Source organism: Taudactylus pleione, unplaced genomic scaffold (genome assembly GCF_031769625.1).
Source record: "Taudactylus pleione unplaced genomic scaffold, aTauple2 ptg000875l, whole genome shotgun sequence".
Classification (NCBI taxonomy): domain Eukaryota; kingdom Metazoa; phylum Chordata; class Amphibia; order Anura; family Myobatrachidae; genus Taudactylus; species Taudactylus pleione.
In genome coordinates this window covers 2457835-2485671 of record NW_028285277.1, presented here as the reverse complement: position 1 = coordinate 2485671, position 27837 = coordinate 2457835, and the positions used below count along the sequence as shown (strand labels likewise).

The 27837-nt window shown below is 46.1% G+C and overlaps 1 protein-coding gene across 10 annotated transcripts in view; it reads right to left on the bottom strand.

Annotated features, from left to right (window-relative positions):
• Nucleotides 1-848: 848 nt before the first annotated feature.
• NAV2 (neuron navigator 2) overlaps nucleotides 849-27837 on the bottom strand; it is a 637654-nt gene continuing 610665 nt past the window's right edge. For all 10 annotated transcript variants that reach the window (XM_088458930.1, XM_088458933.1, XM_088458923.1 and 7 more), the window contains 11 exons: nucleotides 26881-27040; nucleotides 25580-25677; nucleotides 24644-24739; nucleotides 24364-24532; nucleotides 14973-15208; nucleotides 10808-10962; nucleotides 10485-10556; nucleotides 8976-9172; nucleotides 8252-8370; nucleotides 7944-8147; nucleotides 849-3525 (listed from right to left, as the gene is read on the bottom strand). In XM_088458930.1, coding sequence (XP_088315056.1) covers nucleotides 3400-3525; nucleotides 7944-8147; nucleotides 8252-8370; nucleotides 8976-9172; nucleotides 10485-10556; nucleotides 10808-10962; nucleotides 14973-15208; nucleotides 24364-24532; nucleotides 24644-24739; nucleotides 25580-25677; nucleotides 26881-27040 — 1632 coding nt within the window. In that variant the 3' untranslated portion in view covers nucleotides 849-3399. The remainder of the gene's footprint in view (nucleotides 3526-7943; nucleotides 8148-8251; nucleotides 8371-8975; nucleotides 9173-10484; nucleotides 10557-10807; nucleotides 10963-14972; nucleotides 15209-24363; nucleotides 24533-24643; nucleotides 24740-25579; nucleotides 25678-26880; nucleotides 27041-27837) is intronic.

Below are 27837 nucleotides of genomic sequence, written 5' to 3'. Positions count from 1 at the left end.
TAAGGTATGTACCCTCCCCTCCCCTAACCCTCCCTTAGTGGTGCCTAACCCCCCCCCCCCCCCCAAGGCCTAACCCTAACTCTCCGGTATGTGCAGAATGTCGGTATCAGTATTTCACATGTCAAAATTGCACAGATGGAAATTGGGCAGAGCAAGTGCGCCCTGTGCTTGCTCGTTCTGAGCACATACAGTCATGATGTCGTGCAGAGGGGGCAGAGCCCACACCAGCATACTGCGGACGGTCCAGGCAGATGCCCTGCAGTCTGTACAGCCACTGGCAGCGTCCTGCAGCAGCGATCCTGGCTAGCCAGAAGCAAGGGACCCTCTTGCACACCCCTATTTACGGCCCTGGTGCAGGACACAAGTTCAGCATTGGTAGAAGCTAAACCGGCCCTGACAGGTGCTCACTATACAGGTAGCTACACCCTTGGCTGGTGTGGTTCATGCAGGGTGCAGCTGTCCAGATGCCGGCAGACACACACCCTCTAGTGGCATACAGTAGAATTACAATTATATCAAAATCAGATTACTTATAAGTATACTCAAAACTGTTATTTGGGGTTATATATTACAGACGTCATTAGGTAATAATTGACTATAGAGCCTATGTAAAAGATTCCCTACCTGGAACATCCATTTTTTTTTTTTAGTCAGTTTAATAATGTGCCCACAAGGTGACTGGTACAGAGTTATAGCCCTTTAGATGATCGCACGAGGATCTGGGCATTGAATATTATTTTTTTTTTTACCATTTCTTTACTCATTTCAGGTTATTCTATAGAAAGTTCCTACAGGACAAAGTGCTCCGGTGACCAGATTTACGGGGAGAGAGAGAGAATAAACGCACGCTGGGTAAATAACGCCTGGATTTTATTTTATCAGCAATAATTTAAGACTGGTACAATCATCAATTTTTGTTCGTCTTGCCACGATCTGATCTGACCATGAGAAAATTCATATAACGACAAATAAATGAACCAAAATGAACGGAGGCGAAAGCCTTACACAAAATACGCACTTCCTAAGTCTTTGTTGTTTGTTTGTTTTAAAAGGTCTAAAAAATCTCATCAAAAATGCAGCAGTTTCATCAGATATTTACAATTTCTATGTTACAAGGTGAAAATTTACATCTGGTCAGAAACATTTCTGTACGATCCGCAATAAAAAGTATTAACAGACAGATTTAATACCCCATCGCATTCACGTCAAATATTTAACATTTACAGAATGGGAGCTGAAGTCATTATTTTATTCATATTATTATTAACGCCATCTATGAACAGGTCACGTCAGGCCCCCTTTAATAATAATGTTGCATAGAATCTGGAACGAGAGGAGATATGGTCACTATAAGAAGGTGTTTTTAAAAGGCGATTGGAAGTCATGTCCCGTAGAACAGAGGAGATTCAAGTTCAGCGATTCTATGTATCGGCCAGCCCAGATGGAACCTAACAGTCTTCATACACCCGATCGTGCAGATACTGAGCTGGCGGCAATGGCAAAATGTCTTCGAAAGAAGCTACTTTGCAAAAGATCAAAAAACAAAATATGGTTTCCCATTAATTATACTTACAGGCAGACCGGCTTCCCGATATTATAAGAGACAATACAGTGTTATATATAGAACGACGCGTTTCATACACTCGCACCCATCAATATTAGCCAAAGAATTGTGACTTATATACAGAATCCCAAAACTATAAATATAGATCATCTTTTTTATTTTGTGAAAATTGTCAGTGATATGAAACATCCAGCCATATTCACAGTTACGGGTATCGGTGCTGGGGGCGGGAATCAGGGAACGGCCTGGGTCTTTGTGACGGTTGATCCCTATTGTTTGACAGCTGGACTTGCTATTTGGGTGAGCATAACTTTTGTCATTCAGCTTTGGATGCTTTTATGTATAGAGATAAAAAACCGCCGTTCATTTCCGCAAACGGCGTCGTTTGCCTCGCAACGGGCGTCTGACCCCGCAGGACCGATAACAAGTAAATAAGGGTGTGGTTAACCCTACAATAAAAACATAAGCTATATTTCAGTGCAATGTCATTGTAAGATTGTGTTTCTGTCTAGCAATTCTTACATGGTCCAAAATGCGTGAGGTATTGAACAATTGTACCAACAGTCATCACTGAACACGTCCCGGTGTCTGAATCCCCTGCGCTGGACTGTGAAGAATGGCAGTAAAAATATAACACAACATGAGGACTTTCGCGCCACGGGTAACGGAACTGGATGCGCTGCTTTTAGCCCTATGCTGAGCAGATGCGAAATGCGTCTGTATTGTTACAACCAAACGGAAAGTAGAAAGGCAGGCTTAGGCAACTCCTGATTCCCGGCTGTGATTGAACTGCAAGTCCCAGCAAGACCTGGCATTACAGCTTAAACACAGCTAGAGATTTGCAGGTTGTCTGCCTCTGTAATAAGGCATTAAATGGTTAGCACCAAAAATATAGATGATCAATCCTTGCCCACGTCATGTTGGTGCTCAAGTATTACCTGAGGTGCAACTGCAGGCAGCCAATGTACTGTATACACGTTGTATACTGTGTACTCTATATTATACATAGCTAGTACCTTGCAAAGTGCAATATAGATGAGGAGTTTCTGCTCCCCAACATGAGCGACAAGTCTGCGTTCTGCCGTTGTCCATGAGTCCTAATAGAAGGGAACAAAGACACCGGGCGACTATGTATATAAATACAAACCTTCTTCTTCCATAACAATGTATGTTAGATGGCGACTATGAACCGCTGGACCTTACAGACAACTGGTAACCCAATCACAGGGATGTCGAGGAGAAGGACACTGCTTAGTAAATACTCAGTGACCACCCGAGCAGACATGACCACGTAATGCCAGCAAAGGTGGTGGCATCAGTTTTTGGTTTATAAACGTCTCAATGTATCTCATGGGTTTCTTAGAACTGGTCAATGGCCAGAATCTAACAATAGCTACATGTCTCGAGCACTGCCCAGGGTATAGGAGGAGAATGGATAACGGTCCTGCATAGCTGTATAACCTTCTGCAGCAGGCGGCGTTCCCCACCAGCACCGGTTATAAAACACCAAAAGCAAGGCGAGCAGCGTAGTCAGAGACTATCTGCAGTGAGGTTACGGAGTGTAGCCGGCTTGTCCAGCAGCCCTGTGTGTGTTTGGTTAGAGCAGCATAGGCAGTGGTACTCTCTGCCCTCCCCCGGGGTAGCACGGAGCCCTGCTCGGTCTCCTCTAGCTTCCAGAGAACATAGAACCAAAACATTTTCAGTGTTTCAGGCGTTGGTGCCTGTTGCAGATAAGTAGTGCAGCCATTACTCTCACACATTGTCAGTCATCGGGCGGCCTGCGCCCAAACACATGATATAGTCTTTGTGCTGCCCCAGCGCTGGAGCATCTATCATCACAGCGCAGACTCCAGGGATGAGTCCAGGATGTCATCATGGTGGCTGGTGCTGTTGGAATCGCTGTCGTAGCTCTGCGGGCTGGAATAATTAGCCGCCTCCTGCAGCCTCATCAGCATATTCATCTGCAAGAGAGACACAAGAATGAGCTACTAGTGACACGTATATCGTAATCGGAGCATCGGACATCGGGAGCCAGCTCTGAGCTACATCACAATTCAATGCAATATACCGGCGCTGTCACGTGTACACTGCAATATACCGCCTCTGTCACATGTGTGTACACTGCAATATACCGCCTCTGTCACATGTGTGTACACTGCAATATACCGCCTCTGTCACATGTGTGTACACTGCAATATACCGCCTCTGTCACATGTACACTGCAGTATACCGCCTCTGTCACATGTGTGTACACTGCAGTATACCGCCTCTGTCACGTGTACACTGCAATATACCGCCTCTGTCACATGTGTGTACACTGCAATATACCGCCTCTGTCACATGTGTGTACACTGCAATATACCGCCTCTGTCACATGTGTGTACACTGCAATATACCGCCTCTGTCACATGTGTGTACACTGCAATATACCGCCTCTGTCACGTGTACACTGCAATATACCGCCTCTGTCACATGTGTGTACACTGCAATATACCGCCTCTGTCACATGTGTGTACACTGCAATATACCGCCTCTGTCACATGTGTGTACACTGCAATATACCGCCTCTGTCACATGTGTGTACACTGCAATATACCGCCTCTGTCACGTGTGTACACTGCAATATACCGCCTCTGTCACATGTGTGTACACTGCAATATACCGCCTGTTACATGTGTGTACACTGCAATATACCGCCTCTGTCACATGTGTGTACACTGCAATATACCGCCTGTCACATGTGTGCACACTGCAATATACAGCCTGTCACATGTGTGTACACTGCAATATACCGCCTGTCACATGTGTGCACACTGCAATATACCGCCTCTGTCACATGTGTGTACACAGCAATATACCGCCTCTGTCACATGTGTGTACACTGCAATATACCGCCTCTGTCACATGTGTGTACACTGTAATATACCGCCTCTGTCACATGTGTGTACACTGGAATATACCGCCTCTGTCACGTGTGTGTACACTGCAATATACCTCCTCTGTCACGTGTGTGTACACTGCAATATACCGCCTCTGTCACGTGTGTGTACACTGTAATATACCGCCTCTGTCACGTGTGTGTACACTGCAGTATACCGCCTCTGTCACATGTGTGTACACTGCAATATACCGCCTGTCACATGTGTGTACACTGCAATATACCGCCTCTGTCACATGTGTGTACACTGCAATATACCGCCTCTGTCACATGTGTGTACACTGCAATATACTGCCTCTGTCACGTGTGTGTACACTGCAATATACCGCCTGTCACATGTGTGTACACTGCAATATACCGCCTCTGTCACATGTGTGTACACTGCAATATACCGCCTCTGTCACGAGTGTGTACACTGCAATATACCCCCTGTCACATGTGTGTACACTGTAATATACCGCCTCTGTCACATGTGTGTACACTGCAATATATCACCTCTGTCACATGTGTGTACACTGCAATATACCGCCTGTCACATGTGTGTACACTGTAATATACCGCCTCTGTCACATGTGTGTACACTGCAATATATCACCTCTGTCACATGTGTGTACACTGCAATATACCGCCTGTCACATGTGTGTACACTGTAATATACCGCCTCTGTCACATGTGTGTACACTGCAATATACCGCATCTGTCACGAGTGTGTACACTGCAATATACCCTCTGTCACATGTGTGTACACTGTAATATACCGCCTCTGTCACATGTGTGTACACTGCAATATACCGCCTGTCACATGTGTGTACACTGTAATATACCGCCTGTCACATGTGTGTACACTGCAATATACCGCCTCTGTCACATGTGTGTACACTGCAATATACCGCCTCTGTCACATGTGTGTACACTGCAATATACCGCCTCTGTCACATGTGTGTACACTGCAATATACCGCCTGTCACGTGTGTACACTGTAATATACCGCCTCTGTCACATGTGTGTACACTGTAATATACCGCCTCTGTCACGTGTGTGTACACTGCAATATACCGCCTCTGTCACATGTATGTACACTGCAATATACCGCCTGTGTCACATGGTGTGTACACTGCAATATACCGCCTGTCATATGTGTGTACACTGCAATATACCGCCTCTGTCACGTGTGTGTACACTGCAATATACCGCCTCTGTCACGTGTGTGTACACTGCAATATACCGCCTCTGTCACGTGTGTGTACACTGCAATATACCGCCTGTCACATGTGTGTACACTGCAATATATCACCTCTGTCACATGTGTGTACACTGCAATATACCGCCTGTCACATGTGTGTACACTGCAATATACCGCCTCTGTCACATGTGTGTACACTGCAATATACCGCCTCTGTCACATGTGTGTACACTGCAATATACCGCCTGTCACGTGTGTACACTGTAATATACCGCCTCTGTCACATGTGTGTACACTGTAATATACCGCCTCTGTCACGTGTGTGTACACTGCAATATACCGCCTCTGTCACATGTATGTACACTGCAATATACCGCCTGTGTCACATGGTGTGTACACTGCAATATACCGCCTGTCATATGTGTGTACACTGCAATATACCGCCTCTGTCACGTGTGTGTACACTGCAATATACCGCCTCTGTCACGTGTGTGTACACTGCAATATACCGCCTCTGTCACGTGTGTGTACACTGCAATATACCGCCTGTCACATGTGTGTACACTGCAATATATCACCTCTGTCACATGTGTGTACACTGCAATATACCGCCTGTCACATGTGTGTACACTGCAATATACCGCCTGTCACATGTGTGCACACTGCAATATACCGCCTCTGTCACATGTGTGTACACTGCAATATACCGCCTCTGTCACGTGTGTACACTGCAATATACCGCCCCTGTCACATGTGTGTACACTGCAATATACCGCCTCTGTCACATGTGTGTACACTGCAATATACCGCCTGTGTCACATGGTGTGTACACTGCAATATACCGCCTGTCATATGTGTGTACAGGCGGTATATTACAGTGTAATATACCGCCTCTGTCACATGTGTGTACACAGCAATATACCGCCTCTGTCACATGTGTGTACACTGTAATATACCGCCTGTCACATGTGTGTACACTGTAATATACCGCCTCTGTCACATGTGTGTACACTGGAATATACCGCCTCTGTCACGTGTGTGTACACTGCAATATACCGCCTCTGTCACATGTGTGTACACTGCAATATACCGCCTGTCACGTGTGTGTACACTGCAATATACCGCCTCTGTCACATGTGTGTACACTGCAATATACCGCCTGTGTCACATGGTGTGTACACTGCAATATACCGCCTGTCACATGTGTGTACACTGCAATATACCGCCTCTGTCACATGTGTGTACACTGCAATATACCGCCTCTGTCACATGTGTGTACACTGCAATATACCTCCTGTCACATGTGTGTACACTGCAATATACCTCCTGTCACATGTGTGTACACTGCAATATACCGCTTGTAAGTGACTGCTTCATACATGCTATAATCCTGCTCTGATGCAGACATATGACAGCCGGAGGATACTTATAGGGTATTTGCTCATCTACTTTATATCCTGTACAGTCTTTAACACTTGATTTAACAATTCCACAAAACAGTGACCGGACCGAGTGATTGTAACGTTAGCCGTATACAGTGTATATATATATATATATATATATATATATATACATATATTGTGTACTATTTCTGACAGTTAATAAAATGTCACAGCCTCTGGAATTAATTCATTTGGTTCCCAGGCATCTATTGTTCCTAATGTGGAAACACTATGACATCACAATGATGTCACAGGGACATCCCCCGGGAGGGTAATATTACAGCCCCCCCCCCTCATTGTTACACCAGGGCCAGGTAAAAGCGGTAACATATGACAGGAGGTCCCTGACAGGGACTGGACTCCTATCGCCCCTAACCAGGACTGCGTCAGTTTATTATACGTGACACAGACGCACGCGCACAAGGGGCAGACACTGCCCAGACTACAAGTATATAGGTTAGAAAAACTTATCGCTGCTCAGCTCACAAGTATTTTGGTTAGAAACAAATTGTTGACTTTTTTAGTGAGTTTTTTTTTTTGGGGACCAGAAAGCGTCAGAGAAAACGAAACAATAAATTATAAATCATCTCGTTATCAAAAGGAGAATCATTAACTCTCCGAGGTCTGAACAAGTCACTGACTAGCGGCCTGCGGCCCTCTCACCACTTCAACAGGACAAGAGGCAAATGAAACTTTGTTAAATTGTGGCGCTCCAGCTAATGGTGGAACTATAAGTCCCAGCATTTTCTAGCACAATTGAGTTGCCTTCCATTAATGCAGTGAACCAAAGATCAGCATAAAGTTCTGTGCCCTTACCAGGGGGTCGGCTTCCCCGTCTGCGGATGGAGCCTGCTTACTGGATGTCCCCTCCCTGGGCACAGAATACCCATCAAACCCCACGTCCTCGGGCCGCAGCTGCAGGAGAGACGGCCACTCGTGCTGCAGGGGAACAGCCGTCCACGGGTACGTGTCCATTACCCACTTAGCGGGATCCTCCCAGGGGGCTCTTCTGCCGTACAGCTGGTGGACAAGAACCAGAAATGCGGTCACCACGGAGGGACGCGTAATAAAGAGATCAGCGCAATTCTGTGTATATACAAATGGCCGCCATCTGCGTCACTCACCTGCAGCCCTTCTCTGACAGCTTCCAGCAGGTACGGGATGATCGAGTAGTTCCACAGATCAGTAAACCAGACCCTAGAACCGTCCACAGCCATCGGGCAGGACAGGAACAGACGCGGCCCTAGAGCAACAGAGAAGATTTCTGAGACAAGCGCCCATCGCTCACATACATGTAACATAGATGTACCAGACATGTTGCAGATAACAGGACTGTCTTACGGTAAGGCCTAGCAGTTGGGGGAAGGCCTGGGATGTGCGGATGGTGGGCTCCGGGGCGTACGTGTGGGGATACAGTTACCCTCGGCAGCTCTCTATAGAGCACATGCTGGACAACCAGGTCACGTGTCTATAGCTCCTGTAAACCTGTCACTGTAAGAATAAAGCTGTCCAGCATCTGTGGGCTACATGCAGAAGCAGCCGGTATTTACCCTGCATGCACAGATAATAAATGTATTTGCCCCGGTGCGAGGTTACTTGCTCTTTGTTACTCCCAACTCAGAATCAGGACCTAAATGAGACTGTACAATCACAGCAGGAAGAGCGCCACCTGCTGGCAGATGTAGACAAATGCAGCTGCTCCAAACTACACTAGTCTAAATGCAATGAAAGCAGCCCCTCCTCTGGGACTTGTAGTCCCACAACACCGGGCAGCCACCAGGTGCCGAACCCTAGTCAAAATGACCAAACTTTACCAACTGCACCCCGTGTAAGATCCCCCACACTCACCGATGGTCACGTCCGAGGAGCTGTGAGTCTCCAGGAAGCGATTCAGGTGTTGCCAGACCTTCGGGATCCAGTCTATGATCTTCCCCAGCTCCACGTTCCTTGTCCTGTTGCTCATTTCTGATTCAATTAACTTCCGCCGGAGATAGCGTCCAAGGAAACCCTTTACCGGCTCGGTGTGGTTGGCACAAAGCACCCATCTAGACAGAACCAGGGAGAACATGTGAGTCACTGAATCGCACCCACCAGACTCATGACCAATGTATGAGACTCACCAGCTGTAATGGAACTAACGACTCTGTCTATGGGGTTTGTATAGTGCAATATGGAACGTTCTATCAAGTCTGGTCTCTTACACAATATACTCGTACAAAGCCCAAATACATGAATAGGACAATAAAAATTATGAGCCCTCTAATGCCTGCGTAATTATCAGTGTTGTCCTGATTTATTTTGTTAGTCCATGTTATTATGTGATCCCCTTGGGGTACCACAGTTGGCGCAGTGGTTAGCATTACTGTCTCATCAATGGCCTCTCTCTGTGGAGTTTGTATGTTCTCCCTGTGTTTGCGTGGGTTTCCTCGGGGTACATTGGTTTCTTCCCACACTCCAAAAATATACTGGTAGGTTTATTGGATTCTGACAAAAATAGAGTGTAAGCTCCACTGGGGCAGGGGCTGATGTGAATGACCGATGTACTCTCTGTACAGCGCTGCGGACTATGGGCCTGACTCAGAGCCGCTCGTAAGCGGCCGCTCGTTCGTTCTGACCGATGTTCGCACATCTCTGCATGCGTACGGATTTTAATACGCATGCGCGAACCAGTCAGTGCGGCCGAAAATCGTTTGTTCGATATATAGCGAATGCCTGCTATTTTGAGTGACAGGATGAGGCGTATGTGGGTGGTAACAGGGGAAGGTACTTGAAAACGGGGAGTGGAGATCCGATCGCAGGCGTGCCAAATGGTCAAAACGGGCGTTTTATGGGTGTGCATAATTAATACAGCAGCGTCATTGACCACGTCACTTGGTTTTTTTTTACTCCGAACTGCTCGCAAAATAGCGGTTGAAAAAACCAACCCCAAGAATAGCGAGCAGTTCATACGATGTTCGATGTACTCGATTAATCTAATAAATAGCGGACATGACGTATGGTGCGAGCGGCCAGGGGGCGTATTTTTCAAAATTACAACCGCAAGTTTTGTTCGCTCGTTCAGACCTAGAGGCGTGAACAGACCGCAAAGAGCTAACGGTTCATTTGAATAGCCACCCCTTGTTTTAGAACGAATGACCGCAAATAGCGAGCGGCTCCGAATGAGGGCCTATGTGTGCGCTATATACACCCCTGGTAGTACATTGCTATGTAGGGAATCAGTAACTCCATGGAGCATTGTATTGCGCTGTATTTATTAATACAATGACCTGTAATGTGACATAATACTAGGTCTCTGTATGACACTGACAGACGGAAGAACGTTCGCCGTACAGCGCATGCGTCAGACATGAGACGTACCGGAAGTTGTGGTGGAGCTGTAGGTTGGGGGTGGAAGCCGTGGCCTGATTCATGGTGCCAATGATGTACGGGCTGCAATACAAACAAGATTACCTGAGGATTAATAATGGTAACAATACAGCATGCCGAGGGGTAATAATAACGTCTCACAATACAGGGAGCATTCATCAATATAATGACACTACCAGCCTGATGCCCGCTGGGGCCCGGGAGATGCCCGCAGGCTTATTATCATCTAAAATTCTGTTATGTACAAAGGTGCCAGCGACAGTTACTCCCCTATCATTGGTTAGAGCAGAAGGTGATGGGAACGGGTCTGTTACCATTTGTGGTACTTGCAGTTTAGGAGCCCATTGAAGATCTCTCCCAGGGAGCTGACATGATGGAGATTATCCAGGATAATGACCAGCGGCATCTCTATGGCATGGTTCTCACTATTGCACTGATCAGCGAGGTTGGAGAGATACTGACGCAGCTCCTGGAAGACAACCCAGAGCGACCATTACACGCTGACCACTAATATACATATATACCAAACACTTCTCACATCACAGATTATTATTACACAGTAACAGGACAGACTGACCATTACACACTGACCACTAATATACATATATACCAAACACTTCTCACATCACATATTATTATTACACAGTAACAGGACAGACTGACCATTACATGCTGACCACTAATATACATATACACCAAACACTTCTCACATCACATATTATTATTACACAGTAACAGGACAGACTGACCATTACACGCTGACCACTAATCTACATATATACCAAACACTTCTCACATCACATATTGTTATTACACAGTAACAGGACAGACTGACCATTACACACTGACCACTAATCTACATATATACCAAACACTTCTCACATCACATATTATTATTACACAGTAACAGGACAGACTGACCATTACATGCTGACCACTAATATACATATACACCAAACACTTCTCACATCACATATTATTATTACACAGTAACAGGACAGACTGACCATTACACACTGACCACTAATCTACATATATACCAAACACTTCTCACATCACATATTATTATTACACAGTAACAGGACAGACTGACCATTACACGCTGACCACTAATATACATATATACCAAACACTTCTCACATCACATATTATTATTACACAGTAACAGGACAGACTGACCATTACACGCTGACCACTAATATACATATATACCAAACACTTCTCACATCACAGATTATTATTACACAGTAACAGGACAGACTGACCATTACACGCTGACCACTAATATACATATATACCAAACACTTCTCACATCACAGATTATTATTACACAGTAACAGGACAGACTGACCATTACACACTGACCACTAATATACATATATACCAAACACTTCTCACATCGCAGATTATTATTACACAGTAACAGGACAGACTGACCATTACACACTGACCACTAATCTACATATACACCAAACACTTCTCACATCACAGATTATTATTACAGAGTAACAGGACAGACTGACCATTACACGCTGACCACTAATCTACATATATACCAAACACTTCTCACATCACATATTATTATTACACAGTAACAGGACAGACTGACCATTACACACTGACCACTAATCTACATATATACCAAACACTTCTCACATCACAGATTATTATTACAGAGTAACAGGACAGACTGACCATTACATGCTGACCACTAATCTACATATATACCAAACACTTCTCACATCACAGATTATTATTACACAGTAACAGGACAGACTGACCATTACACACTGACCACTAATCTACATATACACCAAACACTTCTCACATCACATATTATTATTACACAGTAACAGGACAGACTGACCATTACATGCTGACCACTAATCTACATATATACCAAACACTTCTCACATCACAGATTATTATTACAGAGTAACAGGACAGACTGACCATTACACGCTGACCACTAATATACATATATACCAAACACTTCTCACATCACAGATTATTATTACACAGTAACAGGACAGACTGACCATTACATGCTGACCACTAATCTACATATATACCAAACACTTCTCACATCACAGATTATTATTACACAGTAACAGGACAGACTGACCATTACACACTGACCACTAATCTACATATATACCAAACACTTCTCACATCACAGATTATTATTACACAGTAACAGGACAGACTGACCATTACACACTGACCACTAATCTACATATATACCAAACACTTCTCACATCACATATTATTATTACACAGTAACAGGACAGACTGACCATTACACGCTGACCACTAATATACGTATATACCAAACACTTCTCACATCACATATTATTATTACACAGTAACAGGACAGACTGACCATTACACGCTGACCACTAATATACATATATACCAAACACTTCTCACATCACATATTATTATTACACAGTAACAGGACAGACTGACCATTACACACTGACCACTAATCTACATATACACCAAACACTTCTCACATCACATATTATTATTACACAGTAACAGGACAGACTGACCATTACACACTGACCACTAATCTACATATATACCAAACACTTCTCACATCACATATTATTATTACACAGTAACAGGACAGACTGACCATTACACACTGACCACTAATCTACATATATACCAAACACTTCTCACATCACAGATTATTATTACACAGTAACAGGACAGACTGACCATTACACACTGACCACTAATATACATATACACCAAACACTTCTCACATCACATATTATTATTACACAGTAACAGGACAGACTGACCATTACACGCTGACCACTAATATACATATATACCAAACACTTCTCACATCACAGATTATTATTACACAGTAACAGGACAGACTGACCATTACACGCTGACCACTAATCTACATATATACCAAACACTTCTCACATCGCATATTATTATTACACAGTAACAGGACAGACTGACCATTACACGCTGACCACTAATCTACATATATACCAAACACTTCTCACATCACATATTATTATTACACAGTAACAGGACAGACTGACCATTACACACTGACCACTAATATACATATATACCAAACACTTCTCACATCACAGATTATTATTACACAGTAACAGGACAGACTGACCATTACACGCTGACCACTAATATACATATATACCAAACACTTCTCACATCACATATTATTATTACACAGTAACAGGACAGAATGACCATTACACGCTGACCACTAATATACATATATACCAAACACTTCTCACATCACAGATTATTATTACACAGTAACAGGACAGACTGACCATTACATGCTGACCACTAATCTACATATACACCAAACACTTCTCACATCACATATTATTATTACACAGTAACAGGACAGACTGACCATTACACACTGACCACTAATCTACATATATACCAAACACTTCTCACATCACAGATTATTATTACACAGTAACAGGACAGACTGACCATTACACACTGACCACTAATATACATATATACCAAACACTTCTCACATCACAGATTATTATTACACAGTAACAGGACAGACTGACCATTACACACTGACCACTAATCTACATATATACCAAACACTTCTCACATCACAGATTATTATTACACAGTAACAGGACAGACTGACCATTACACGCTGACCACTAATCTACATATACACCAAACACTTCTCACATCACATATTATTATTACACAGTAACAGGACAGACTGACCATTACACGCTGACCACTAATCTACATATATACCAAACACTTCTCACATCACATATTATTATTACACAGTAACAGGACAGACTGACCATTACACGCTGACCACTAATCTACATATATACCAAACACTTCTCACATCGCATATTATTATTACACAGTAACAGGACAGACTGACCATTACACGCTGACCACTAATCTACATATATACCAAACACTTCTCACATCACAGATTATTATTACACAGTAACAGGACAGACTGACCATTACACGCTGACCACTAATCTACATATATACCAAACACTTCTCACATCACAGATTATTATTACACAGTAACAGGACAGACTGACCATTACACGCTGACCACTAATATACATATATACCAAACACTTCTCACATCACATATTATTATTACACAGTAACAGGACAGAATGACCATTACACGCTGACCACTAATATACATATATACCAAACACTTCTCACATCACAGATTATTATTACACAGTAACAGGACAGACTGACCATTACACGCTGACCACTAATCTACATATACACCAAACACTTCTCACATCACAGATTATTATTACACAGTAACAGGACAGACACAATTTATCCTGTAACCCGGTCAGCGCAGATCACGTCCTCTGCGGAGATCAATACCTGTCAGAAAGGTTACTCTATGCAGGAGTATATTACACCGTTACATATTGGGGAGGGGGGCTATACCTTGCTGGATTTATGATCCACATTGAAAGTAGCTACAATCCCATCTGTCAGGTCCCGCCCCTCGCGCAGCACCATGTACTCGGAAAGGCGATTTGCCAGGTACGTTTTTCCTGTCCCACTTGGACCAGATAAGATGATTCTCCTGTGTTCCATTAACAGTGAGACGTATCGCTGTAATATCGGTCGCGGTATCAGAGTCTCAAACACCAGCCCGTCCACGCTGTTCTCTGCCAGACCTGAAACGTAGAAGAGTGGTGTTATAGTTTATATATAAAGGTTCCGGAGCACCAAACTAGGGGGTCAAAATCGGCGCAAAAACATGAAATAGAGAAATACAGGCGTGACGCTACTTGTACCGCTAATTACAGGTGAGGCTACTTGTACCGCTAATTACAGGTGAGGCTACTTGTACCACTAATTACAGGTGAGGCTACTTGTACTGCTAATTACAGGTGAGGCTACTTGTACCGCTAATTACAGGTGAGGCTACTTGTACCGCTAATTACAGGTGAGGCTACTTGTACCGCTAATTACAGGTGAGGCTACTTGTACTGCTAATTACAGGTGGGGTTACTTGTACCGCTAATTACAGGTGAGGCTACTTGTACTGCTAATTACAGGTGGGGTTACTTGTACTGTTAATTACAGGTGAGGCTACTTGTACTGCTAATTACAGGTGGGGTTACTTGTACTGTTAATTACAGGTGAGGCTACTTGTAATGCTAATTACAGGTGAGGCTACTTGTACTCCTAATTACAGGTGAGGCTACTTGTACTGCTAATTACAGGTGAGGCTACTTGTACTGCTAATTACAGGTGAGACTACTTGTACCGCTAATTACAGGTGAGACTACTTGTACCGCTAATTCCAGGTGAGGCTACTTGTACCGCTAATTACAGGTGAGACTACTTGTACTGCTAATTACAGGTGAGACTACTTGTACTGCTAATTCCAGGTGAGGCTACTTGTACTGCTAATTACAGGTGAGGCTACTTGTACCGCTAATTACAGGTGAGACTACTTGTACCGCTAATTACAGGTGAGACTAATTATACTGCTAATTACAGGTGAGACTACTTGTACCGCTAATTACAGGTGAGACTAATTATACTGCTAATTACAGGTGAGGCTACTTGTACCGCTAATTACAGGTGAGGCTACTTGTACAGCTAATTACAGGTGAGACTACTTGTACCGCTAATTACAGGTGAGACTAATTATACTGCTAATTACAGGTGAGGCTACTTGTACCGCTAATTACAGGTGAGACTAATTATACTGCTAATTACAGGTGAGGATACTTGTACCGCTAATTACAGGTGAGGCTACTTGTACCGCTAATTACAGGTGAGACTACTTGTACCGCTAATTACAGGTGAGACTACTTGTACCGCTAATTACAGGTGAGGCTAATTATACTGCTAATTACAGGTGAGGCTAATTATACTGCTAATTACAGGTGAGACTAATTATACTGCTAATTACAGGTGACACTACTTGTACCGCTAATTACAGGTGAGACTAATTATACTGCTAATTACAGGTGAGGCTACTTGTACTGCTAATTACAGGTGACACTACTTGTACTGCTAATTACAGGTGAGGCTACTTGTACCGCTAATTACAGGTGAGACTAATTATACTGCGAATTACAGGTGAGACTAATTATACTGCTAATTACAGGTGACACTACTTGTACCGCTAATTACAGGTGAGACTAATTATACTGCTAATTACAGGTGAGACTAATTATACTGCTAATTACAGGTGAGGCTACTTGTACTGCTAATCCTCATTATTAATGACATCACTGGATGCTGAATAATAATAATAATAATAATAATAATAATAGTACATTTATGCTACAGCCATGTCATTATTACCATACAGTATAAGGACGCTCAGTATATCAGCAACGCCAATATAAAACCCATCCCTGGAATGCACAGCCATGATTGGAATTACAATAGGGCCCAAACACTGGGGAACGTACAGACACCTGAGCTTCTTCCCAACTAATCCAGGTGAAAAAGACGTCAATCACAGCCAGAGCACGGGGTAACAGCAGGGGGGTAACAGCAGGGGGGTAACAGCAGGGGGGTAAAAGCAGGGGGGTAACAGTATTGTATGATCTGCAATAATATGACAGTGGCTTCCCCCTATAGGAGGTGACCTGAACGCATTGGTTGTAGTACTGAGGATGTGATCTCGCCATTGGACGACCTTGTGGGCCACAATATATAGGACGGACAGAGGAAACTACAAGTCAGAATTATGGCGCAGATAACACACATCAGGGTCACGCACAGCGTATTTATCCATTATGTGGAGAAGCGTCAGAGGGATCCATCCGGCCTGGGCGTACTTATATATCGCACAGACCTGCGGAGGAAGGCATTATGAGGTGCACCTATCCGGAGCAGAGGACAGATGACCCTGCCAGCTGAAGACCCTATTCCCAAAATGACTTCATATAGATTTTTCATTGTTTCCTTTTTTTAAATACATATAAAAACAAATCAAAAGTAACTTTTATACAGACTGAATAACCCAGAGGTTCTCACACTCTGTCCTCAGGACCCACACAGGTCACGATTCCCAGGTCACCCAGCAGGAGCACAGGTGTATTCATTACTCACTGACACGTTTCCCAGGTCACCCAGCAGGTGCACAGGTGTACTCATTACTCACTGACACGTTTCCCAGGTCACCCAGCAGGTGCACAGGTGTACTCATTACTCACTGACACATTTCCTAGGTCACCCAGCAGGAGCACAGGTGCAGTCATTACTCACTGACACATTTCCCAGGTCACCCAGCAGGAGCACAGGTGTACTCATTACTCACTGACACGTTTCCCAGGTCACCCAGCAGGTGCACAGGTGTACTCATTACTCACTGACACATTTCCTAGGTCACCCAGCAGGAGCACAGGTGTACTCATTACTCACTGACACATTTCCCAGGTCACCCAGCAGGTGCACAGGTGTACTCATTACTCACTGACACATTTCCTAGGTCACCCAGCAGGAGCACAGGTGTACTCATTACTCACTGACACATTTCCCAGGTCACCCAGCAGGTGCACAGGTGTACTCATTACTCACTGACACATTTCCTAGGTCACCCAGCAGGAGCACAGGTGTACTCATTACTCACTGACACATTTCCCAGGTCACCCAGCAGGAGCACAGGTGTACTCATTACTCACTGACACATTTCCCAGGTCACCCAGCAGGTGCACAGGTGTACTCATTACTCACTGACACATTTCCCAGGTCACCCAGCAGGAGCACAGGTGTACTCATTACTCTGACACATTTCCCAGGTCACCCAGCAGGTGCACAGGTGTACTCATTACTCACTGACACATTTCCCAGGTCACCCAGCAGGAGCACAGGTGTACTCATTACTCACTGACACATTTCCCAGGTCACCCAGCAGGTGCACAGGTGTACTCATTACTCACTGACACATTTCCCATGTCACCCAGCAGGAGCACAGGTGTAATCATTACTCACTGACACATTTCCCAGGTCACCCAGCAGGTGCACAGGTGTATTCATTACTCACTGACACATTTCCCAGGTCACCCAGCAGGAGCACAGGTGTACTCATTACTCTGACACATTTCCCAGGTCACCCAGCAGGTGCACATGTGTACTCATTACTCACTGACACATTTCCCAGGTCACCCAGCAGGTGCACAGGTGTACTCATTACTCACTGACACATTTCCCAGGTCACCCAGCAGGTGTACAGGTGGAGCTAGTTATATCACTTGTGATTCTGTGAGGAGACCTGGAAAACATGCACTGTTTAGGGACCTGAGGACCCTGAGCCTGATTCAGCACGGAACGCAAGTCTGCATATGCAGGCACCCGGCCGCTGCGCAAATATGCTAATGAACCCAATGACAATGACACGGCAGCACAAGAACCAGACGCCCAGCACTAGATAATGCCGCCCACTTCCCTTTACTCACATCCGCAATACCTCCTAGACAGCGAGAACATCGGTAACATCGACCCCATTAGCATAATAGTGGGTGACCTGACCTCACTCAGGATTCGGGCGGCTTCCTGTCTGCATATAGAGCTCTGGCTACATCTTATGTCGCAGGGGATTAATTATACACGCCCCTGTACCGGCGCTCAAATGCATTCGCACGTCTGCGTTTCACTGACCACCCCCCATCATCACCCCCAAACGGTCACTTCCTGTCAATGTGCGCTGCGACTGCATGCTCCCTGTAATCACTTCCCGATCGCAGCGGCCGGTTCACGCACTGCAATGTGTACGCTGAATGCAAACATCGGCCGGGTGCATGCAAATTTGCGGCTGTTTTCCTTGCTGAATCAGGCCCCGAGTTTGAGAACCTGTGGAATAACCCAATAAAGACTACAGACGAGCTCTTTATGGAAAAAACACCAGGACGTTGATATGGGATCATTTTTATTTTATCTTATTTGTACTAAATTATTATTTTTTCCATTTAATAAAGTTATTAAAGACGCCCTCTGTCACATAAAGCATCCTACACTGAGGGGTCCAGTTACTAAGCAGTGTCAGGAGACAGAGAGGTCTAGTTACTAAGCGGCGTTAGGAGACTGAGGGGTCTAGTTACTAAGCAGTGTTAGGAGACTGAGGGGCCTAGTTACTAAGCAGTGTTAGGAGACTGAGGGGTCTAGTTACTAAGTAGTGTTAGGAGACTGAGGGGCCTAGTTACTAAGCGGCGTTAGGAGACTGAGGGGTCTAGTTACTAAGTAGTGTTAGGAGACTGAGGGGCCTAGTTACTAAGCAGTGTTAGGAGACTGAGGAGCCTAGTTACTAAGTAGTGTTAGGAGACTGAGGGGCCTAGTTACTAAGCGGCGTTAGGAGACTGAGGGGTCTAGTTACTAAGCAGTGTTAGGAGACTGAGGGGTCTAGTTACTAAGCAGTGTTAGGAGACTGAGGAGCCTAGTTACTAAGTAGTGTTAGGAGACTGAGGGGCCTAGTTACTAAGCAGTGTTAGGAGACTGAGGAGCCTAGTTACTAAGTAGTGTTAGGAGACTGAGGGGTCTAGTTACTAAGTAGTGTTAGGAGACTGAGGGGCCTAGTTACTAAGCAGTGTTAGGAGACTGAGGAGCCTAGTTACTAAGTAGTGTTAGGAGACTGAGGGGCCTAGTTACTAAGCGGCGTTAGGAGACTGAGGGGTCTAGTTACTAAGCAGTGTTAGGAGACTGAGGGGTCTAGTTACTAAGCAGTGTTAGGAGACTGAGGAGCCTAGTTACTAAGTAGTGTTAGGAGACTGAGGGGCCTAGTTACTAAGCAGTGTTAGGAGACTGAGGAGCCTAGTTACTAAGTAGTGTTAGGAGACTGAGGGGTCTAGTTACTAAGTAGTGTTAGGAGACTGAGGGGTCTAGTTACTAAGCGGTGTCAGGAGACAGAGTGAAAAGTGATAAGAAAGTGATAGGCTGCCAGCTAATCAGCTCCCAACCGTCAACTCACAGGCTGTGTTTGAAAAATGACAGTTGGGAGCTGATTGGCTGGTACCTTATCACTTTCTTATCACTTTTCACTCTGTCTCCTAACACTGCTTAGTAACTAGACCCCTCAGTCTCCTGACACCGCTTAGTAACTAGGCCCCTCTGTCTCCTAACGCTGCTTAGTAACTAGGCCCCTCAGTCTCCTAACGCTGCTTAGTAACTAGACCACAAAGACTCTTAGAGCCAAAATGTGTTGGGGTGCGCTCGTTACAGTAAGAGTGTCACTTGCAGGCCACCATACATGAAGATACAGGATGCAATAAATGGAAATTCCTTGCGTTGCACAAGTCCAGCGCGGGAACCGGCCGCCTTTATCACCATACCGGGGAGACATCTACCCGACCAAGGAGTGTCATAGGAATAGCTGGGCAGGGTACGATACCCACTAACATGACAATACTCACACTATCCCTCAATAACCTCACACAGGAGCTATAAACACAATTTACCTGCTGTCAGCACTACAACCTTTTATTTGTGTTGACCAGTTGTGCCCTAATATGCCACACAATGTATATATGTGGCTGTGTTATTATTATTATCCTTTATTTATATGGTGCCACAAGTGCTCCGAAGCGCCTTACACAGTACATAAGGGTGACAAGCGACTTACAGAACAATACAATACAGGACATGGATAATACACATTGCTACATTAGCGACCATAACACCCACATAAGCACCAAGTGTTGGTGGGGGGTAAGAAGTAGACGAAACTAAAGTAAGGAGAAGCACAAGAGGGGAGAGGGCCCTGCTCATAGGAGCTTACATTCTAAGGGGGAGGAGCAACACACAGGGGTGACACAGATGGGGTAGAGGGGGAGGAAGGAGCATGGAGCAGGGGATTAGGATGAGAGCTGGAAGGCTGTGATGAAGTATATTAACCAATAAATATTATGGACTCACGTTCCCATTTACTTCAAAACATCTCAGAGTATATCTATATATATATACAGTACACGAGGGCTGATTGAGAAGTAATGAGACGGCCTCTGTTTCTCTGTCCCATAGGCAGACGTGACAACGCTATGCTGGTTATTGTGACGCTCGTACATCGATGTGTCTCAACCTGCGGTTGGACTGCTGTAGTCGTCTTTGTTTGGTCACAGCGAGTGGAAGATATGCGCACGTTTCGTCATGGCGGATGAGGAAGACGTGTCTGTGAGATTACGTCAGAGATGTGTGACTGAATGTTGTGCTATAGCGGAATTGAAACCCAGGAAATGTTACGGCAGCAGACGGTGGAGAAACCATTAGCCGCGCTGCAGTATTTCAGTGGTGGAAGCACTTCAGAGAGGGTAATACGCGACTGACTGACGGAGCGCGTTCTGGGAGACCTCCCCCCGCGGTTACAGGTGTCAGCATCGCCAAAGCTGCGCAGATGTTGCAAAATGACAGAAGGTAACTTTATGTGAACTTTCGGCCTCACTTGGCATCTCAGCAAAGTGTGACGGGAACTGACAATGCATCACGTGTGTGCCAGGTGGGTACCAAGAGATCTCACAGAAGAGCAGACGCGACCACCAGTAGAATCGTGCAAGAACACCGTTCGTATGTCAGAGAGGATGCCCGATCTCCTGATATCGATTGTGACGGGTGACGAATCGTGCATTTGCCTCTGCCCAAAAATTCTGCATAATTCCTTCGGTGTGTATGATGAAGGGCCCGTTGGCGCTGATGATGTAAGGCTGGCAGAGGGGCCCGTTGGCGCTGATGATGTAAGGCTGGCAGAGGGACCCGTTGGTGCTGATGATATAAGGCTGACAGAGGGGCCCGTTGGCGCTGATGATGTAAGGCTGGCAGAGGGGCCCGTTGGCGCTGATGATGTAAGGCTGGCAGAGGGGCCCGTTGGCGCTGATTATGTAAGGCTGGCAGAGGGGCCCGTTGGCGCTGATGATGTAAGGCTGGCAGAGGGGCCCGTTGGCGCTGATGATGTAAGGCTGGCAGAGGGGCCCGTTGGCGCTGATGATGTAAGGCTGGCAGAGGGGCCCGTTGGCGCTGATGATGTAAGGCTGGCAGAGGGGCCCGTTGGCGCTGATGATATAAGGCTGGCAGAGGGGCCCGTTGGCGCTGATTATGTAAGGCTGGCAGAGGGGCCCGTTGGCACTGATAATGGAAGGTTGGCAGAGGGACCTGATGGCGCTGATGATGTAAGGCTGGCAGAGGGGCCCGTTGGCGCTGATGATGTAAGGCTGGCAGAGGGGCCCGTTGGCGCTGATGATGTAAGGCTGGCAGAGGGGCCCGTTGGCGCTGATGATGTAAGGCTGGCAGAGGGGCCCGTTGGCGCTGATGATATAAGGCTGGCAGAGGGGCCCGTTGGCGCTGATTATGTAAGGCTGGCAGAGGGGCCCGTTGGCACTGATAATGGAAGGTTGGCAGAGGGACCTGATGGCGCTGATGATGTAAGGCTGACAGAGGGGCCCGTTGGCGCTGATGATGTAAGGCTGGCAGAGGGGCCCGTTGGCGCTGATGATGTAAGGCTGGCAGAGGGGCCCGTTGGCGCTGATGATGTAAGGCTGGCAGAGGGGCCCGTTGGCGCTGATGATATAAGGCTGGCAGAGGGGCCCGTTGGCGCTGATTATGTAAGGCTGGCAGAGGGGCCCGTTGGCACTGATAATGGAAGGTTGGCAGAGGGACCTGATGGCGCTGATGATGTAAGGCTGGCAGAGGGGCCCGTTGGCGCTGATGATGCAAGGTTGGCAGAGGGACCCGATGGCGCTAATGATGTAAGGCTGGCAGAGGGACCCGTTGGCGCTGATGATGTAAGGCTGGCAGTGACCCGATGGCACTGATGATGTAAGGCTGGCAGAGGGACCCGTTGGCACTGATGATGTAAGGCTGGCAGAGGGGCCTGTTGGCGCTGATGTAAGGTTGGCAGAGGGACCCGTTGGCGCTGATGATGTAAGGCTGGCAGAGGGGCCCGTTGGCACTGATGATGTAAGGCTGGCAGAGGGACCCGTTGGCGCTGATGATGTAAGGCTGGCAGAGGGACCCGTTGGCGCTGATGATATAAGGCTGCAAGAGGGACCCGTTGGCGCTGATGATGTAAGGCTGGCAGAGGGACCCGTTGGCGCTGATGATGTAAGGCTAGCAGAGGGGCTCGTTGGCGCTGATGATGTAAGGCTGGCAGAGGGGCCCGTTGTCGCTGATGATGTAACGCTGGCAGAGGGACCCGATGGCGCTGATGATGTAAGGCTGGCAGAGGGACCCGTTGGCGCTGATGATGTAAGGCTGACAGAGGAGCCCGTTGGCGCTGATGATATAAGGCTGGCAGAGGGGCCCGTTGGCGCTGATGATATAAGGCTGGCAGACGGGCCCATTGGCGCTGATGATATAAGGCTGAGAGGGGCCCGTTGGCGCTGATGATGTAAGGCTGGCAGAGGGGCCCGTTGGCGCTGATGATGTAAGGCTGGCAAAGTGGCCGTTGGCGCTGATGATGTAAGGCTGGCAAAGGGGCCGTTGGTGCTGATGATGTAAGGCTGGCAGAGGCGCCCGTTGGCGCTGATGATGTAAGGCTAGCAGAGAGGCCCATTGGTGCTGATGATGTAAGGCTGGCAGAGAGGCCCATTGGCGCTGATGATGTAAGGCTGGCAGAGAGGCCCATTGGCGCTGATGATGTAAGGCTGGCAGAGGCGCCCGTTGGCGCTGATGATGTAAGGCCTGAACTGTTTCTTACTCACAGGCAGACGTCAGCACCAACGGTCCCCTCTGCCAGACTGTGCCATGTACACTGGTACTCCCTGTACCCCCTGATGGCAGCCCTGGATACTACACCCTGACTTATCTGACAAATGTCACTTACAGAACATGATAATCACAGGTAGAAATCACTGAGTAAAAGATAAATATACGATAAATGTACCTTTCAGAGAAACAGAAATGGTGTCATTCTCCCCCACCAGGTACCCGCAGGGGAGGAGCTCCGGGGTGCCGGCTGTGTTAGTGCGCCTGATCTCCCCGATGCTGTAACCAAGGACGCTGTCAGAATTCAATCCCAGCTGCGTCACTGGATCTACGTGTACTATGTATTCCTGCAGAACAGAAGGTTACGTCAGCTGAGCCCCAAAGCAGCGACACGTCATATATATTTCAGTATAAATACTATATTATCCCAGCAATATCAATGTAAGAGGTCTACTTACCTTAAACAGCCTTCGTACCACGCCATCCAGGACATCCCACTTGGTCTTGCCGCCGACACCAATACACCCAATGAGGAACGCACGTGGCCGGCAATCCTGCAAAACACACAGGTAATAAGTAACTGAGATAAATACGTGACTGTAAGTCTTACACCGAGGGCCCTGTGATCGCAGTTACTGATTTTCCCATTCATGACGTTTGGCCACAGGACACAATAAGACGAGTTTCTGTAAAGTGTAATCTCCCATACAGGACAGATCAGAGGTGCACAACGTCGTTTCAGCGGGTACCCCGAGTGTCAGCCATTATCCTGAGAACCCAAAGCAGACACTTCCAATATGAATGCAAACAGAGGGGACCCAAACACGGATTCAGGGGTCCTACATGGGTACGAGCCACTGGCAGTTTGCAATGTAGCCGTAATTTATCCATAAAAAAGGTTCAGAATTTCCAGTGCAGCCTCTAAGTAACTATACAGGGACAGCACTCTGTGTGGAGTTTGCATGTCCTCCTCTTGTTTGTGTGGGTCTCCTCTGGGTGCTCGGTTTTCCTCCCACACTCCCAGAACATAACCGGCTTCCGATACAGTAATGAACCCCAGTGTATGTATGTGCATGTGGCAGGGAATATCTTTAGCTACTGCGTAACCCCCACACGGGAAGGGAGACCCTGTGCTCTCTAGAGCAGCGATTCCCAACCTCGGTCCTCAAGGCACACGGACAGTCCTGGTATTAGTGATATCCATGCGGCAGCACAGATGGTTCAATCAAAACAATTGAGGTACTAATTAAGTCACATGTGCTCAAGTATGGCTATACTTAAAACATGGACTGTTAGTGTGCCTTGAGGACCGTGTTTGGGAAACCTTGGTCTATAGTTACTAGATGAATACCAGCGTCCTGTGACAAGGTGACACACGGGCGCTACGCACGCACCTCTCTCCAGTTTATTTCCTCGGTGAAACTGACGACGATCTTCACATGGCGACTTTCCTTGCGCATAGTGCCATCGGCGCAGTCATCCAACAACATGTCTGCAAGAGGGAAGCAACAAGTCAGGGACAGGCGAGGGGCGACATTTACAACCTCATTATATACGGTACAGGGTGCAGCATCCCCTCATTATATAAGGTACAGGGTCATTATATAAGGTACAGGGTCATTATATAAAGTACAGGGTCATTATATAAGGTACAGGGTCATTATGAAAAGTACAGGGTCATTATATAAGGTACAGGGTCATTATATAAGGTACAAGGTCATTATATAAGGTACAGGGTCATTATATAAGGTACAGGGTCATTATATAAGGTACAGGGTCATTATATAAGGTACAAGGTCATTATATAAGGTACAAGGTCATTATATAAGGTACAGGGTTATTATGAAAAGTACAGGGTCATTATATAAGGTACAGGGTCATTATATAAGGTACAAGGTCATTATATAAGGTACAGGGTCATTATATAAGGTACAAGGTCATTATATAAGGTACAGGGTCATTATATAAGGTACAGGGTCATTATATAAGGTACAGGGTCATTATATAAGGTACAGGGTGCAGCATCCCCTCATTATATAAGGTACAGGGTCATTATATAAGGTACAGGGTCATTATATAAAGTACAGGGTCATTATATAAGGTACAGGGTCATTATATAAGGTACAAGGTCATTATATAAGGTACAAGGTCATTATATAAGGTACAGGGTCATTATGAAAAGTACAGGGTCATTATATAAGGTACAGGGTCATTATATAAGGTACAAGGTCATTATATAAGGTACAGGGTCATTATATAAGGTACAGGGTCATTATATAAGGTACAAGGTCATTATATAAGGTACAGGGTTCCCCTGATCTGTGAGGCTCACCCCAGTAGGACCACTTGTATTATTTAGCTGATAGATTTCCTACTTCCCCCCCATATAATCTGCACCCCGGTGTGTGTCACAGGTTCCCAGCGCATGTACATACAGACATAGCACCTTATTCAGAGATGGGCGTAGTGTTGATAGCGCACGCAAATGCCAACGTTTTCTGCCTTTGCCCCCCGACTGTCTGCGCACAGAGACGCACCGGACATAACGCACGTGTAAAGGCGCTGCAAGTGGGCGTCTCCGGTATTTACAAATCACAGGCGGCATTAGCATAACGTAGTGCCCGCTGCCCAGGAAGCAGCCAATGCAGAATAGTCCCCGCAGTGTAACTGTATATTGGCATCATTGTGACTATACCCAGGCTGGAGGACTCGGTCATGGTCAGGCCTGGCTGCGGAAAGCCCATGGATTGTCTCGGCGAAGAAGAGATGGAAATTTGGGACGGGGTCCGGCTGCATTTGCCGTGATTTTCCGCTTTTAACCGATCGTTTTCTGCCTTCAGCTTTTCAATCTCCGTCTGCACAGAAACACAAAATACAAGTAAAAGCGATTATGTCAGAAAGAGAAATCGTTATATCAGAAACTCCATGAGCAGCTCCTGCACAGAATTACATGCAGAAACAGATTTCCCTGAGGATAGGCAAATATCCAGTACATGGACCCCAGAGGGGGCCACAGGCAGATCCTGGGGCCCTTCAGCCAGGACCCAAAACTACATTACTATTATTAGTAACATGTAACAAATACATAAATGTAATCAGAAGAGTTATTGTCACCGTTACATGTACAAGGAGTCACGGTGACTAGACAAGCCTGCTCACAGTCACATGCACAAGTGCACACACACACATGAACAATCACACGCACAAGTGCGCACACACACATGAACAATCACACGCACAAGTGCACACACACACAGGAACAATCACACGCACAGGAACAATCACACGCACAAGTGCACACACACAGGAACAATCACACGCACAAGTGCACACACACAGGAACAATCACACGCACAAGTGCACACACACACATGAACAATCACATGCACAAGTGCACACACACACATGAACAATCACACGCACAAGTGCACACACACACATGAACAATCACATGCACAAGTGCACACACACACAGGAACAATCACACGCACAGGAACAATCACACGCACAAGTGCACACACACAGGAACAATCACACGCACAAGTGCACACACACAGGAACAATCACACGCACAAGTGCACACACACACATGAACAATCACATGCACAAGTGCACACACACAGGAACAATCACACGCACAAGTGCACACACA